At 39.9% G+C, this 17,830-nt stretch overlaps 1 protein-coding gene across 2 annotated transcripts; it reads left to right on the plus strand.

Moving 5' to 3' along the window:
• The first annotated feature begins 1,626 nt into the window (after positions 1–1,626).
• On the plus strand, positions 1,627–17,112 carry cers6 (ceramide synthase 6). 2 transcript variants are annotated; one of them, XM_030081089.1, is made up of 11 exons: positions 1,627–1,915; positions 2,879–2,984; positions 3,104–3,234; positions 8,033–8,090; positions 9,582–9,632; positions 9,824–9,916; positions 13,218–13,346; positions 13,667–13,773; positions 15,679–15,835; positions 16,130–16,153; positions 16,715–17,112. In XM_030081089.1, the coding sequence occupies exons 1-11, from the start codon at positions 1,746–1,748 to the stop codon at positions 16,871–16,873; spliced, it is 1,185 nt and encodes a 394-aa protein (XP_029936949.1). In that variant the 5' UTR covers positions 1,627–1,745; the 3' UTR covers positions 16,874–17,112. The 2 variants fall into 2 exon arrangements, with proteins under 2 accessions (XP_029936949.1, XP_029936950.1); XM_030081090.1 differs by lacking the exon at positions 16,130–16,153.
• Positions 17,113–17,830: the final 718 nt, after the last annotated feature.

Below are 17,830 nucleotides of genomic sequence, written 5' to 3' on the forward strand. Positions count from 1 at the left end.
ATAACGGACCACAGACGCGCGCGCGCGCGCGCACACACACACACACACACACACACACACACACACACACACGCACACTTACACACGCAAACACACGCACACACACACAAACATAGCATGCAAAAAATATTCACACTGCAATGTAGAGATCAAAGTAGATTAGACGACCAATAGTCCTGTACACTCCGGTGAGCCGTGTGGTATGCATAAAATGCTGTAATAAATAAATAAACAAACAAATAAATAAAGTAACTGCATCTGGGAAGTGTTTTTTTTTTTTTTTTTTTTTTTTTTTTTCCTGAACGCTAAATCGATGTTATTTATGGACTAAGGTGTTTCTGTTTCATAGCCTATTCTGTCATTTATGTCGCCATCGAGTTTTTTTTTTTTTTTTTTTAAAGCCAGACTAGGCTACAGATTTACCCCTCCGTTGAGAATACGTGCTTACAAACTATACTATTTGTACAGCTATTGTTTTTTATATATGTAAATAAATTAAAGTTATTTCTTAGATGTCATTGTAGATTATTAACCAGACATGTTGTAAAAGTATCTGCCTCGTATCAGACAGTGATGTGTGACGAATGTAATATGTCACGTGCAGTGTAAAGCAACATTGTATCACTAAAAAGTGAAAAGCGCCACAACGAACAGTAGATGGCGCCATCATATCTGGAAACTGGCAAGCGCTCTCTGTATGGGGGGAGAGCCAGGAACCTGAAGCTGTTGTCAGTCCCTCTATATGAACTACAGAAATTATTCTAGAAAAAAAAAAATCTACTTTTGTCTGTTATTGCTCTGTTCTAATTTATATGCTCCACAGTTTGATCTCAGACAGATCCAGGCTATACATATAACAAAGCTCTAATTTGGAAACTGGTTAATTCAAAGCATGTAGGTGTAATTCATTTTGTAGACACCCTAACCTATTTGTGTGCCACTTTTAGCCGCAAAAAAATGCAATAGGCTTTCACAGAAGACTAATGTTGTGCAGTAGGCCATACTGCACTACATTAAATACAGAAGTGCGAAGCCCATTGACTGCCTTTGGTCATTATTTCCTCTAAATTTTGTTAAAAGATAAAGTGCATGCCACAGCGGCTTATTTATATATTTATTTATTTGAGAAAGAAAATCTTTACAAGGTCAGGCTTCCACTTACTGACAAGCGCGCCGAAAACTGTCAGTAGGTGGCACGCTTTACCAAGTATGCGCTGAATCTGGTAGCCATGACAAAAGTGTTGCCATGTTTATTGCCCTCTTGATTTCACAGTTTCACTCAATTTATTTAATGGCTTGGGTTTGACTGAAGTCGCATGTTGCATGTGGATAGGGTTAATTTGCCTCTGGGGCTGTTAAAATAGAATAGCAGCGGGTTTTAATAGAGGAGGAAAGCCATGTTATGGATTTTAATAATTTTGTGAGGGAACCTTCTTTATGTTAGATTTAAATGATTCTCAACAGAGGCTACAGTAAAACCATTTCACCTTGACTGCGCCGTGATACAGTCGGCATAACCTACAGTGACTGCATCATGCATGACATTTCAGTGCACCAATCACTTGCGGAGGAGCTGATTGAGTCTACTTCCCTACACTGGGATAGCTGAGGGGAAATAGACGGACGGCGATCTAGCACAGATATCTCAGCAGCAGAGCCTGCACGGATCGCCTGTGAAACACCTCTAGGATACGGTGGGCCATCGATTTATCTTTCGACCCGGTCAAAGTGTCTTCTCCAAAGAGATGGCCGGTATTTTGGCGTGGTTTTGGAACGAGAGGTTCTGGCTCCCTCATAACGTAACCTGGGCTGACTTAAAAAACACAGATGAGGCAACATTCCCGCAAGCCGAGGATCTTTATCTGGCGTGTCCTTTAGCCTTCTGCATCTTTATGATACGGCTGGTTTTCGAAAGGTGGGTCCAGCGTATGCATTTGTCCAGGTGGCCGGTCCACAGATAATGCAGCGATCGCTTGCAATGTCGATTTGATAATCCAGTGAATGAATAATTTCGCAGAGCCTACTGAGCATGTGTGTGGATGTGTCTGACAGTTACCTAAACAATGGCATCTTATCTGGAGAGCCCACAAATCACCAGACATGACCACGATCCTGCTCTTTTGCAGGCCTGTAGCTTTGCACGTTGTCTGTTTATATAAATCTGTCAGTGTGCTGCAGCCTGTCGCAAGTTACACGATACAAGTCATACTTGTTCAATCCCCCAGTTATTGTCCTCTCAGCCCTGTTTCAGAGCCTTGCAGAATGGCATCATGCTGACACCAGGCTCGATTTACTAATTCTGGTATTGTTACAACATGAATGTGCATTACACAGCATGGGGAGATATGATGCAGTTTGTGCCATCTTCCTATCTCTTAGCATTTGCTCAATCATCTTTTCGAGGAAAGCACAGAGTCATAATGGTCACAGCAAAGCTTGTCATGCATATGTGGGTCAGGTGTATCTTGGAGCAATACTGAGGCCTGTTGATTTTTTTTTTTTTTTTTTTTTTAACAAAATCTTTCAGGCATTTTCATCAGTGAGAAACTGTTAATCTTTATCTCTTAAAACATTTTAATTAAAAAGTCAAGATCATAAGATAGCCCCTGTGTTTGGGATTATATGCATGCCAGATATGGGATAAACGACCTGTTTATTTACACAGCCATATGTTTATTTGTGTAGCCATGTGCCTACCCTAACACTTAAACCCACTCAAGTAAGATTCAGCTGTTTTACTAAAAGCGATCATTACATTGATTATTGTAACTGTTAATGATGTATTTAAGTATAACAGTGACTGTAATGTGTCCCCGTTACTAAATCAAACAAGTTGTAATTGCATATTACATTTTTTTTTTTAATCTTTTAATTGCAGGTTCATTGCAAGACCATGTGCTATGGGCCTGAAGATCCAAGCCAATGGGCCGCAGAAAGCACAACCTAATGCCATTTTGGAGAAGGTTTTCACTGCTATAACCAAGGTGGTGCATGTGTTTCCCTGCCTCCCCTTTGCTGAATGCTTCTCATTTTCAGTCTGCTCCATATGAAATTGTATGCACCACAATAAAATGCTATGTTTAAGTAATCTTTATGTTGTTAGCATCCAGATGAGAAGAGGCTGGAGGGCCTGTCCAAGCAGCTGGACTGGGACGTGCGGACCATCCAGCGCTGGTTCCGACAGCGCCGCAACCAGGAGAAGCCCAGCACTCTGGCCCGCTTCTGTGAAAGCATGTAAGACAAATGACTTTACAGCACCTCAAAACCTGTTAAACTACTGTATGTCATATTTTTATTATTTACTAAAGGTGCACAACATGTTAGAATTAAGCTATTAACTGCTGAAATGCTGATATTTAAGTTTTGGTTCAGAGTCGTTGTGCCTGAGGATGCCAAAGTGAATGCTGGGATTGCAGCAAGATAATAGTCAAATGTGTCCCACTGTGAATCAACAAAGCCACGCTGGCTGTAAGAGAAGACTCGCTAATCTGCAGTGGAGCGGTTGCCATCAGGGAGATTGTAGTTACTTAGCAGTGTGATGTTGGAGGCCGACAAGCGAGTGTGACTGTCAAAGTAGAGTCTTGTCTGACACCAGTAGAGCCAATCTGGCAGTAGGAGACACAGGGAGCCGCACAGCTTCTGAGCCCCCCGAGGCTGCTGTTCAGTGAAGAGCACACTGTTGGTTGATTAGACCACTGGACTCTTATTACAGCCTCAAAGAGGAATTTCAAAAAAAAAAAAATGTGGTACACAAGACATGAAGAGATTGGATTTCATAATTCCTCTAGAATATGTGTGGGCTTTCTGAACATGCTTAGCTGACTTTTTGTTAGACCAACAATTGCACCAAAGTTCTGCATGCATGTGGCTGACTGCAAGGCTACACGGGGCTTTTAAGTACTTTCTTTGGCCATGCTTGTATGTCTCAGTTGCTTACAGTGCAGTTCTCGAAATGAAGCCAGCCACAGTCCCTCCAGCAGTAATCCTGTTCTAATTAGCCCCCCATATACAGCTGTTGAGGTCTGATAGCATCCTTTGTCTCGCAGACGTCAGAATGGCTGATCTGCTGTCTATTCTTTTCATTACGCAAACAAAGAGTGGCAAGCAGCAGACACATTTGGTCTGGAAATAATGAGGAATCTGCATGGAGTTTATTTTTCCAGCTATTGTCATTTCATGTTTATTTTCCAGCCACGCTGCAAAAACAGCAGTTTCACAAGTCTATTAATCAATTATATTCTTAAAAAAAACAACAACAACAAAAATGTCTGCCAGTGTGGGTGACATCATTTCCATTGTCTCCAGTGCACATGAACCTGGTTAAAAATTTTGTTGAATCAGGTGTCATATTCTTGATACTAGTGAGGGGAACTTCTTTATTTTGCCTTGTTTTAAGATATTACTGTTTATTTCTAGAAAATTCCTAGAAAGAAATATTGCAGAGTTTTAGTATGAGTTTATGGCTGAATATGAGAATGCCATAATGGAGAATTTTTGCAGCAAAGTTTTACTGCAACCTCCCTGATCTCCTCCTCTCCTCATTACTTTTTAGTGTGGACAGGCAGAGGCAGGCGCATGCTTTGCTGCCCTTCACAACACTAGTTGTCTGATATCATCTCACTCCATCCTCCCTCTTATCTAGCCCCACTGAGTACAAAGAAATGACCAGAAGCAGCAGATTGTAATACACCGAACCAAACAGAAATTTAAAAAAGAAAAAAAAAAAACATGCCTCCAATATTAAACTCATCTTATTCCTGTGACATGCAACTTTCCTGTCTGGCTACTATTTTCATCTTGCAGTATCAAATTTTGGCTTCAGTTATTATTTGGTATTTACTAAAAAATTAATTAGACTTTACGAGATATATATACACTTTTACGCAAAACAAACACCTTCTCTTGTCACAGTGTTTTGTTAAATCGGCCTTGGAGCCATGTATGATGGAGGCTCTCCACGCCAATTGGCTCTGTAGGTGTTTAGTGAACGGATTTGGACCAGTGCTCAGAGCTAGTAGAATCTCAGTATAGGATTAACACCCCCAGTTACTAGAGAGACACTAGAGAAACATGTACTGCATAGAAGGACAGCCACAAATAGATTTTATTGTAATTATCCTCAGCTCTTTTATTTACAATTTCACAATTCATAACTTATGCTCAGATGTCACTGTTGAAAGTAAAAATGAGCTATTAATGTGGTTTAAATAACACTGAATACTGCAGAAAGGCTGCAAGAGTAGGTAGTTCGAAATATTATGACAGTTCATTTTTTATTGTTATTACTATTCATGGTTTTTATTTATTGTCATTTTTGAATCAGAGGTAGTTCAAATCCTGTGCCTTGTACTGGAAAATGGGTCAATAGTGTTCCAGTAGAAGAACACAGTGATATCAGTTGAGAACAGCAATATCCGTATGATCAGTGCTCCTCTATCCCACATGTAGGTGCATGAGTGATTTCCATTTGTCTAACCAAGGTCCCCTCAATAGACACCTAACTGACACACATCTATTGCCTTACAATTTACTTTCTTTTCTTTTAGTGTTCTTAAATTCAGTTTGTGTGGTGGCAGTGCATTTGGGAAATGATTGTCCATTAACAAGCTTTTTTAACTGAGGCAATCATGCCCTTTTTTCAAACCTGCATAGACAAGCACACACCAAAAAAAACAACAAAAAACAGAGAGGACTGGAATTATTTTTAGTTACAGAGGCATTATTGTCAGTCTTACAGAAAAGTGTGGCAAAGAGGGAATTAATCAGTCCTTTGTCTGAATTCTGCTCAAAGCTGGATCTTCATGACTTGTTGGTGAACGATTTAAATGCAAAAATGCAAACAGTTGCAGTTAGTGTTACGTTTGCTCTCCTGGGGGAGTGAAATAGCACGAGCAAGCGAGTTGTTTGCCACATCAAAGTGGCATCCCAATATTTCCCCTCTTTCTGGTAAGGATCTGTCTATACATCCCAGTACATTTTTTACTGAAAATTGTAATGATAGGTGGATCTTTTTAAATTTAAAATCCACTCTCATTAGATAGCAGGAATGATTAGTGTAATTAAGCAAATATAAAATGGTAATCACTGTTTAATCCATGTGTCATGAAATATGCCATGGGCCTGTTCTGATTGTTCTACAGTATTAAAAACACACATCGCAAATCGTTTACAAGGCAAATTTATAAGACATAAACATAAACACTGCTACTATACAACACTTGGCCTAAGTGAAGGGAGAAGCTAGATGCACAGCTGGTTTCAGCTAGATACACAGCTGGTTTCAGAAAAGGAAATGGATGTAATTTTACTTTTATACACAACCAATAATTTTCAGGGTTGCATCTTCAAAATGTAACTGATATTGACATAAAAACATATCTGGGCCTGACTTTAGCAAAAAATAAAAAAAAATCTATTCAGGGAAAGCAGTTGTGAGTCACAGTGATTGTACATATATAGCAGTGATTCAGCAGCACTTGAAACAGACTCTTGCGGTGTTTGATGAACCAGTTGCCATGCAACAATCTTTACCGAGTGCCAGGTGGACTAGTCCAGTTTATTTGGTTTTACAATACTGTTAATCAAGCACATAGAGTAGTTAATGACAGGATCCTTAGACCAAGTGTTGCATGTTAACGTTACCTCTGGTGTCCATTAAAAAGCAACAACTGATTGTCTTCTGAATGTCCATAAAAAAGACTAACTGTGTAGCATGCTGCTGCACTGCTATTTTGGTGCTGCAAAGTGTTAAAAAGTCCCTTAAGAAAGTCATATGGATTTACCCTATTCTCTCCAGCATTAACAGAATACGCCATGTTGTGTTTTGCACTGTAGTTGTCAAAATGCATACCATTTAAGGTCAGTTTAAGCTAACCACACAGCACAACCTTTACAGCATACAAAGCCTCTCGTCTCACACGACATGCTGTGCAGCATTTGTCATGTCCTCTGGCTCAGACTAGTCAGTGGATGTTTGCTTCCATGCCACAGAATGCTAGTTTTGCTTTGTTCCTCCTCTCTGTGGTCTGCTTTGTGAGGCTGGCACAGTGTGTTCACAAGTGTCCAGAATATTTATATCTCACCGAGTATAAGATGCATCACAATCCAGCCAGCCCCATTGGGAGAAACTGTTTAAACTAATTGGTTAAAATCTTGATATCCTGTGTAAATTCAATTACAGCCAACAGGGAATCGCTCACTCAAGCATTTTGGTTAAATTTGTTTTTGTTCCTTGTAACAAGGGTTTCATCTTAGGCACCTCCCAGACTTGTCTAACAAGGGGCCTTGCTAGCTGGCCAGTTTTAAATCCTTCCTCCCAGTTGCTGACTGTTGTGAGCTGGGTGCGTGCACATCTCCCTGCTCAGCAAGGCTTTGATCACTGAAGTGTCAGCTGAAGCAGCTTCGTCTCTGCCTGTAAGCCCAGCAGCCCCATGATCACAGCCGAACTTTCCCTACCAATCAATGTGCAGCTGTGGTTACAGTACATGCAGGGTTATGTAAAGCAGAGAGCAGGGGCTGGGACGGAGGAGTGGGAGTGTCTTGTCTTTGCCTCTGCACCATGCCATTGTGGAGTCGGTGGTGTCCTAGCCTCAGTGAGTCACCGTGGAATGCACATGTCACATTTTTTGACTGCAGGCAGGATGGACACAGTATGCATGCTACCTCTGTGGCCACAAATCTGCATTTATTATTTAAGTATTTAAGTTGAGTATCAAAATAACTCAAGCATCCAAAGGCCATATTTACATTTCTGAATCTGTCTTAATTGTGAGACTTTAGGATGTGATGCGACATGCTTTGTTCTCCACTAATTGGTGTGAGTAGTTTAAAAAAATCCTCTTCTCACATTTCTCCAGTGCTCCTTTTTGAATCCAGAACTATATAGTGCAGATCGAGATTCTGACAAGAATCTATGAAAGGATTTTCCAAGAATTTAAATAAAGAAAACAGAGCAAAATGGAAAAAAAAGCCACGTAACACGAGCAAATGACAATGTGATTACAGGACTCACCATGTTATTTTCTTCTCACAGGTGGAGATTTACATTCTACCTGTACATATTTACCTATGGAGTACGCTTCCTTAAAAAGGTAAGCTTTGTGTAAAGGTCATTTATTAGTACTGTTTGCACAAGTGAAACCATTCTCTCAAATCAGATGCAAATCCTTTTAAGCAGCCCTGCTATTACAGCACACATCAGGGTAATGGTGTCTGAACAGGTTGGTGCCAGCATTTTGCATGAGGCTGCTGATTAGTTTTACCTTAAAAAAACCTTCTAAAACTCCCAACTGAATAAAAGTAAAATGGGTGCTTTGGTGTATTTGACTAGTATGAAACATTTCACCAATGATGTTTGTGCAAATCCCAGTCACCTTGTGCAAAATTGGTTTCTTATGATTGATAATACAGTGGAAGGAGGGCCAGCGGACAAATAGTGCGTCTTTCATAGCCATTTCTACCAGGGAGCTATGGTTGTAAAGTGATCGATTTTGTGTTTACATTGTGTCCTTTCTTCAGATGTTCAGTCTGTTAGCAAATTAATTATCATTAAGACAATCACAGTCTTCAATTGGCAGCTGCTTTGTTGGTGTTACCTTTGTTGGTGAAAAAGAGGTAAATTAAAAATGCAGTGTTATTGTTCTGTGGAAATGGGTTGTACATTTATGCCTCCCATCCACGCTGATGTTGTGTAATGCACTGTGGCTACTGCCTTGGAGTGTCTTAAGTAAATGAACAGTGAAACCATTTTGGCTGAGATGGATTAATCTAATCATAATCGAGGGAGCAATAGGTGAGATAGCATAGTGGGGAAAATTTCTCAACGAAACAAGTTGCATGACGAAGCACTTTGCGAAATGAGTTCACTCCCTGGCAAACCCTGCTGCAGGCCCAAGTCTCCCGGGGGGTTATTAATAGCAGCAGGTCTGGAGAAGAGTGCAGGAGATGCAAACTCAATCGTCTAACCTAAGTTGCAGCAATAAGTCACTGTTTGATTATAGCTCATTTTAAAGTATCATTGTTAACGATTTGCCTTTTTTCCCCTTCGCCCTCATCTCATAACTCTGGGTTTCATTTGCAGATGAACATCTTACAAATACACCTGGGTAATCTAGTTCTCTTTGATGACAAAACATGCACCAGCACAAAAACCTTTCTGATGTAACATGGCTTCCGTGAATGTGTTACAAAACCACTGTGAATTCATCTAGTATCCACTAAGGACATTATTCAGTTTCCTGTGGTCACGTTGACATCCATGTGTTGGCTCTTAAATAAGGAGCAAATATTGAACCCCAGGCACTGTTGAGCTTTGGGGATCAATACCATGAGCAGAACTTAAATTGTACGTTTGGGAATAGTGTAACACAGCATTGATATTGCAGTCAGCAGCGCCTGGCCTTTTTCAGTCATATTGAAAAGGTTTACCAATGAATTAAGCCCACGCTGTTTAAACATATCACCACGTACAGTATACTCTCAACCTTATTTATATTTTTAGGATATTTTCTATCTCATATTGATCCAGTTTTATATGGGTTGAAAATGGCTGATAATAAGTCTGTGTTTTTGTTTTTCTCCAGACTCCGTGGCTGTGGAATACTAAAGAGTGCTGGTACAACTATCCTTACCAGGTAAGGCTTTGCATGAATTTTTAAATACTGTGGTGTTTATTAGTCGTCAATAAGTAAAACACATGCTTTTCTTGATGCTATAACTAAAGCAAATGCAGTAAAATCATAAAAGATGAATTGTCATGCAAATGCAACAGTAATAGATAGATAACAGATGTGCATTTTAACTTTGCTGCTTTGTGTTTGTACAGCCACTGACTGTGGACATCCACTATTACTATATTCTGGAGCTGTCTTTCTACCTGTCCCTACTCTTTTCCCAATTCACAGACATCAGGAGGAAGGTAGGAGAGCACACCAAGACAGCTTATGAATCATACATCAATAATAACACATGGGATTTGTTTGCTTTATGTTTCTGTTAGAAGACAATCGGTGACGCTTTATGGTTTGAGTGGAGCTATCTAGAAAATTCTGTTCTGTTTGTACAACTGTAGGTTAACACAGCAGCGCCCGCAAAGGAAAGAAATCATTATCTTTGTTTGACTGCACTCATCCCTCCTTTTATTGTCACCATTCCTCTGTATTGTTTAGTCAATTTTCCTTGTGAGCAGTTCCTTCGCCTCAGTGTCTTCTCTCAGATGTGTGAAATCACACAACGTTGCATGAAGGAAAGGGATTAGTATTAAGGACTGAGGAGCCAAATTCACCCGCAAACTTCATAAAACTTTGCTTAATGCTTTCCTCAGCCATCAGTTGTTATGGAGTTTTTGTTGCAGTAACACGGCTTGTGTAATCCAATGAGTCACCATCAAATTACTTTTTAATCTGCAACATGGCTGCTCCCAGTACTTACCACAGAGAAAACATATAGTGCTTTTAAGGGTGGGACTTCTGAAGTGATAGACATCTCCTCACATCTCTTGGTAGAATCTAATTTAATTTACAAAATGCACTTTTAGGAATTAGTATATTTTACTAAATCTATCAGCAGCTTGGCCCAGTGTGTTGGTGAAAGCCAAAATAATGCAATGCAAACAGTGGAAAAAGGATAGCATGATTATTTTTTTCTTTTAAATGAAGACAGAGTTCAATCTTGGAGGTTGTAACATGTATGAAATTGGCTATAAAAGCACAAAATATTATTAATATTATATTATATACACAAAAGAGTTTAAAGGTGCACTATGTAGTTGTGCCAGAAATAATTGTTTACTTTGGCAGCACCTGTTATAACACATACAGTTTTTTTTATTATTTAACCTATACAATTTTTACAACAAATCAAAGGAAAAAATAGATTTTGGAGCAACAGAGGCCTAGGCCCTGCTATTGTAAGCAACAATAATGAACTGGTAGCATATCGGTGTCCTGGGGACCCAGTTTTCCCCCAAGGATAGGTTGTTTAAATTTTTTTCAACAGTGTATTTGTTATTTACTATTTTTGACTTCCTCTTAGTTTAAACATACCTCCCAAAACGGCATACTGCACCTTTAAATGTTGGCACAGGGTTTACCACCTTTCTACTATCCTATTTCTCTCTACTACATGCAGAATTGCGAGGAAATATGCTAATTGAGGGTCAAGCAGACAGCTGAGCTGACATGAGACCTAGTTTTGTGACCCATTCCTGCTTAATCCTTTGAGTAAAAAGACATAATCCACAGGATACACATGCACATTCTCCAGCGTAAAGATGGCCACAGAATTGTTAATACACACATCAGTTGGCACTAGGGCTGCAAAATTCTGGGGATTCTCAAAGTTTGAAGCTTTCCATGGGATTTAACAGGAGTATATGGGAATTAATGGGAATAAACTGGAAATTTGCAAAATTGCAGGTTAGCATATAACAGGGAACTTAAATGTAGTTGAAAAAAAACCCATCTTGCAGCATAATCTTTGTTAAAACAATCAGATTTAATGCAAATTCAGTTCAATTTCTGCCCTGCACAGTGCATTCCTCCAATTCATGCACATAGCACACTACTCACTGCAGGGCTGCTGAGGCCACGCCCCCTGTAGGAGGCCACGCCCCCTGCATGCACTGTGCATTCCTCACATTTCATATTTTATCATATGATTTCATTTCATTTTTTTGTGGGGGGGGGGCATAAGAAATATGTATGTATATGTTCTACTCAGATAAAGTCAAGACATTTTTTAAAGTTGCATTTGTTGTGCACACATGTCTTCTTATGACAAAACAAAATGTTTATATTTATCTTTGTTAATTATACAGTTTGTATAAATTACCCCAAATTTCCAGTACATTCCTGTAAATTCCTGTTAAATCCCACATATTCCTGTTCATTCCCATGGAAAGTTTCCAATTTGGAATATTTACAGAATTGCCCAGCTTAACTTCCCATGGAAAGTCTATGGAAATTTACTGGGTGCAAAAAACAGGCTATAGGTGTCTGGCACTTGAAATTTATGAGAACCATGCGGTTGTGAGTGTTATAAAATGTGTGTTATGTACATTGCCTGTGAAGTTTGAAAGGTTAGACTTTGAAAATTGGAACTTGGTCAGTGTGTCTCTAAAAACTTCACTTATTCAGTTTCATACAACCCACTTTAATTTTCCTTCTGTTTCTTTTGAAAGTGGCCATACTCTGGTTTTTGCTCATTCAGTATCAATTTGCATGCCTCCCACCCACAGTCTTATTCCTGTCTCCACTCCACCCCCGACTCTGCCCTGTCCACACACACTTCACTCACTGCACTCACAGCAACTCCATGATGCCATGCTGTGTAAGCCTTCACTCTGTCATCTCTTTGTTGACTGTTGGCATGTTGTCTGTTTTTGTTTCTCCTTTCAGTTTTTTCATGCACACCACTACACTGAGGAGGTCCTCTGCATACCCTGCCAATTCCAGTATGTTCCCCCTGCACACTGTTGGCCTCGCTTTCATTCTGTATCTCGCAAGCATTACTCTTCCTCCTCATCCTCCTTGTCATCCTTCTGCAGTTTTGGGCTGTTTCTGGCTGTTTACAGCTGCTGTCCTAATGAAATGTTTCAGTAGCTAAAGGATGCTAGACGAATGCGACTCCACGCCATCTGTCTGCAGTCTGATTCACCTGGTGCTCTCATCCAGGCTAGCTCAAACCTAGTCGCTCGTACTCGAGTTGGCCCAAAGCCAAGCAGCCACATGTTTTCACATAACATCTAGCTAAAGCCCTGGTGGTTTTAGTTCATATTTCGCTGAAGTTATTTTCCTTTCTTCATGTCTTTGATTTCCCCCGGAGGAATGTCTGTTTTGCACAGCGTCAAACAGATTTTGAGGTGGTTATATTGCAATTTTCTACAAAGACAGTATCAGGGGTATATCTGATATATACAGCATGTTCCTGTAATACACCGAAGGCTGCATAATAGTTCAGTTTATTTATAATTATTAGATGGCTTTTTTCTCATCATTTGCACAGCACAGAGTTATCACAAGTTGTGGTGCGTTACTGCAAATACACAGGGGCGGTTGTTGGCCCTGTCGGTGCAGTCAGGCTTTCACTTTGTCACATGTTACTGCACCGTACTAAATGTTCTGGGTATGTACTCCATGCTGTGTCTTAGATGATGCTGGGGCAGTTTCAAAAGTACTCTGTGCAGTTGTGTGACATAACCTTGGCAACTGTGTCTCCAGGATTTCCTGATCATGTTCCTGCACCACCTGGCAACAATCTCCCTCATCACCTTCTCTTATGTTAACAACATGGCACGAGTGGGAACATTGGTCATGTGTCTCCACGATGCTGCCGATGTGCTGATGGAGGTGAGGACGGCTGATGCAAATAATTGCTGCGGGTGGACTGATGAATGCAGTGATGGTTGGGTGTGTGGGTGGAGTGTTGAGCGACCTTTCATACCCAGCTATCTCTACATGTTTGATACAACCATTATACTACTAAGATTATATCATGCTGCATTATGTAGCTGCAGCACATTTGGAGTACATTAACAAGATCATGACATAGTTTAGTGACACTTTCAACCTTTGATGTAGGATATAAGAATTTTAAATTATTACATTCTCACAGAATTTAATAGGCAGTAGTTTTCATGGTTAAATGAATATGTGAATCTTTTTTTCAGGCTGCCAAGATGGCCAACTACGCCAAGTGCCACGCACTTTGCAACCTCTTGTTCGCCATGTTTGCAATTCTCTTCATAAGCTCCAGGCTGGGAGTCTATCCTGTCTGGTGAGTCTCATTTAGTTGTTTAGCAGAGTTTGCATCAGCCTAACTGTTGACAGCTGAGCTCTTTCAAGTAAATGTTACCCTGTCATTTGCATCTGCTTATGTACTGTCAGTGAGGGATGTGAAGACGTGTGCTGTAGATCAGTGGTTCTCGAGCTCCTGGTCGGGACAGTCATGGGGGGTTACAAGATCATTTTGGGCTGTCACGGAATGGTTTGATTTATGGAGTAGGAAAAGAAACGAAACATCTAGTTTTGTGATTTTTCTTTCATTTTTTATTTTTTTCAGGTGAAATACTGAAAGGTTTTCAGCCTCAAATGGAGCAACCTAAAAAGGGAAAATCATTAGATGTTGGATTTTTTGGCTGTAGCTCTGTGCACATGCTGCATGTTGTTTTCAGGGAATGTGAGCTGAAAGGGCCAAGATCCACTGAATTTCTCTGCCCATTTTGGCCGACCCCCCCCCCCCACACTCACCCAAAACTGCATGTCAAAAACATGAAGATGTGATGTCAGTGCTATAGTAATATGTTCTCCAGGTTTGCATTTCAGACAGCATCTCTGAGAATTTTGTTGCTAAGTAATAGTTACTATGGCTACAGCAGCTTTATCCGTTGCAGTAAAACCAAAGAACAAATGAAAAGCAAATCATTATTGTTATTATGCTTCATTATTGAAAACAGTGTATTGAGTGGAGCCTAACTGTGAAAACATCAAAAGGACTTCTCATTATGGAGATCTTTTGTCATTAGGTATTATGTTATCATTATCTTTTATGGTTTAAAACATGCACTACACTCATAGTAAGCATTTTCTAAACCGTAGCTGTGTCAGGGAATAGAGGCAGTCTAAATATTTTAGATCACTTTTTGCAGCATTTATCCCAAAAATATTTTAAGGTCTAATTGGATGGTGACTGCGAGTTGTAATGAGCCATTCTGATGATACTTGCATAGCTTTCAGGTGATTGGAAATCAGTTTGCTGATCACCTGTACAACAGTTATGCTGCATGTCCTTGTCAAAGTCCTCACAGCACGGTCATGAGTCCATCAGCAAAGGGGACATGATTTAGTTTTCCACTAAGGCAGCTGCTATTGTCTGTACCATCAAAACTTCATCAGCTCAGAAATGCTTCTTAAGAGATGACTAGATTCAAGGTTGGGGTCACTGATAAATAGGTAACAAGTGGCAGTCGCACTCCATTTTCTGAAGAAAACATTAAAGAATGGCTTTTTTCAGTAAGCTGTTTCAGCAGGTCAAATTCAAAACAGATTTTTTTGTATTTTTTTTTTTAGTACTGATTTTTTTTTTAGTTTTAGTATGCAGTTTGTGCTTCCTTCTGTATTATTATGCCATAGTTCATTTTAACCATCACCTCCCCCCACCACACCAGTTAGAAAGTTGTCATTACTGTAAGGCTGTTGCCATGGCTTCAGTATCTGCGGGATGATTCACAGACAGTCATTTGTGATAATTTGTCCTGGGATAAATTTAACATGGGTCCTTTTGATTTTATGCCATATGAAGCCAAGCCATATCTTCCATTTTTTTGTACTATATGAGCCACGTTAATTAAAGTTTTAGATTTAGCTCTGCATGTACATGCAATGACATCTCATCAAAGTGCTATTGCTAAGACATGAATCCATTTCTGCCACTAAGAGATGATTATTCTGGGATATGGATGGCATGTTCAGTGTGAGGGGCCAGGAGCTACATGATGGATGAGGAGCTCAGGCAGAGCCCGCCTCCTTTCTTTTCACTGCCTTCTGTTTGGTTTTACCCACCTGCTCCTCATGGCATACAGTAACACCTCAGAAGGAGAGACCACTTTTAATCTTTGTGCATTTGGTTTATTAATGAAACAAGTCGGCTAATCATCTCCCTCCCCCTCTTCTGCTGTGGTAGGATTTTAAATACCACCTTGTTTGAGAGCTGGGAGATCGTAGGGCCCTACCCATCCTGGTGGGTGTTCAACCTGCTTCTGATCCTGCTGCAGCTTCTTCACTCCTTCTGGTCCTACCTCATAGTGAAGACGGCCTGCCGAGCCATCTCCAAAGGAAAGGTGAGGCACAACTGGCACCTCCTCTCTCATGTCTTGCTCCCCAAAATACCACCAATTATTAATTTATAACTCATACTTTCCATTGATACCTATTTTTACTCAATAGGTACTGTGCTGCAAGCATATCTCTTAATTCAAATGATTGCAACATGGTAGTAAATCACATTAGCAGTGGTGTATGCATATTACTATTACAGTTAAGACATACTGTGTGCTACCATAGGGTTTTGTATTGTCAATAGCCACCTTTGACTTTCCCTTTCTATTCTCTACGCTAACCTGCCAACCCTCAAGGTGGGAAAATGGAATCCATTACATGTAAGTAGCCTTACAGGGGGAACAGCTTAATCTTAATGGTGTACTGTATGCATAGTTCGATCTCATTTCACCAGCAATCATGTAATCATCTACAGCCATAATAGTCTAGAATCAGCCAGAGTGGTGCATTTTTTGGGGGTGGCCGCATTTTTTCCCCATGTGGCTAATTAATATCTTCCATTTCATCATCACCATCTGTAGCAGCTGTTTTAATGCTATTTTTTTTTACTTCCAAAACAATGGGCCTCTTAGCCTAAATACTTTCTTCAAGTTTTTGTAAACTTATTGTCCTATAGTTTTAGGACTCCATAGACAGGCGCATGTCAAAATCTCATTTAGATGAAAATTCATTTGGCATCTAAATTTGTGGGACATCGCGTCACACATCTAGCAGATAATTATATGTTGCTTGCCTTTGATTGGAGGAACAGCTCCTGGACCTTGATATACAAGAGCATGTTTGTTATTACACATGACTGCCATGGATAATGGCATTGATTACAGGAGTGTAAATGAAAATAAAACAACCTCCGAGCCCTAATGGTTAGTTCATTTCTGCAGGTGTCTAAAGACGACCGCAGTGACATCGAGTCCAGCTCTGATGAGGATGACAGTCCTCCAACCAATCAGAAGCACCATAGCAATGCTACTAACGGGACCAACAAAGCTCACGGCACCAACGGGTACCTGACAGGAGCCCCTTGTCCGGACGAACACTGACTAACCCTCTGATATCACAACACTGGAGCCAAGCTACAGACACCATCCATAAATCTGTGTGTGCGCGTATTTGAGTGTGTGATGGAGACATGAACAACATTGCTTTTCTGGTACTGGAAGTTCTTGATAGAATTATGTCAATGCAGTTTTGTTATTGATTTGATTATTTACTTTTTTTTTTCTCTTGCAATTTATTCTCTTTATCTATATATTTGCATCAAACTGCACTCAATGAAATATCAAAGCACTCCTGTTGGTACAACCCACTCTCTCTTTAGCCAGTGAATGAAAGCATTCCACTTTATGGTGTAAGCATGCTACTTAAACATACAGTAGTCTGGCATACTGGGGGTGTGTTTTTTTTGTTTGTTTTGTTTTGTTTTGTTTTTTTCTAATGTTAGCGTCTTTCTGTGTTATTTATTTTTTATAGATATGTTTGCACATTATGGTTGGATGTCTACTCTACTTTGATTTGATGTCAATGTTAAAGACTGAATGATCTTGAACAACACATCAACAACACATCTGTTTTCCAGCTCATTACATCCACCGTGCACCAATACAGTACATCATGAAAATGCGTATTAGCAAAATGCTGAAAAACCTGGTTTTGCTTTTGATGCTACACCCCCAAAGATATGCCACAATGATGATTGAATTCGTCTTCACTCACAAACGAAATTGTAATGTGTGTACTTGACTCACATTGTAATGGAAAATACAAACATTCTCCACTCAAACTGTAAATGAGATGTCAATAACAGTATTATGTGCGTGCGAAAGATATGGCTATAGATGCTGTATTCCCAATTGAAGCATTTTGTTAAGTATTCTGGTACATTTCTGGTAAGAATTTCATTAAATGTCATTTAACCTCTTGTGAGGCAGACATGAGGTGTTTGAATTATTCAATAAAAAAAAAAATGAGGATCGCAAATAAGTGTGGGCCTGTTCAAT

This window comes from Myripristis murdjan, chromosome 21 (genome assembly GCF_902150065.1).
Source record: "Myripristis murdjan chromosome 21, fMyrMur1.1, whole genome shotgun sequence".
Taxonomy (NCBI): domain Eukaryota; kingdom Metazoa; phylum Chordata; class Actinopteri; order Holocentriformes; family Holocentridae; genus Myripristis; species Myripristis murdjan.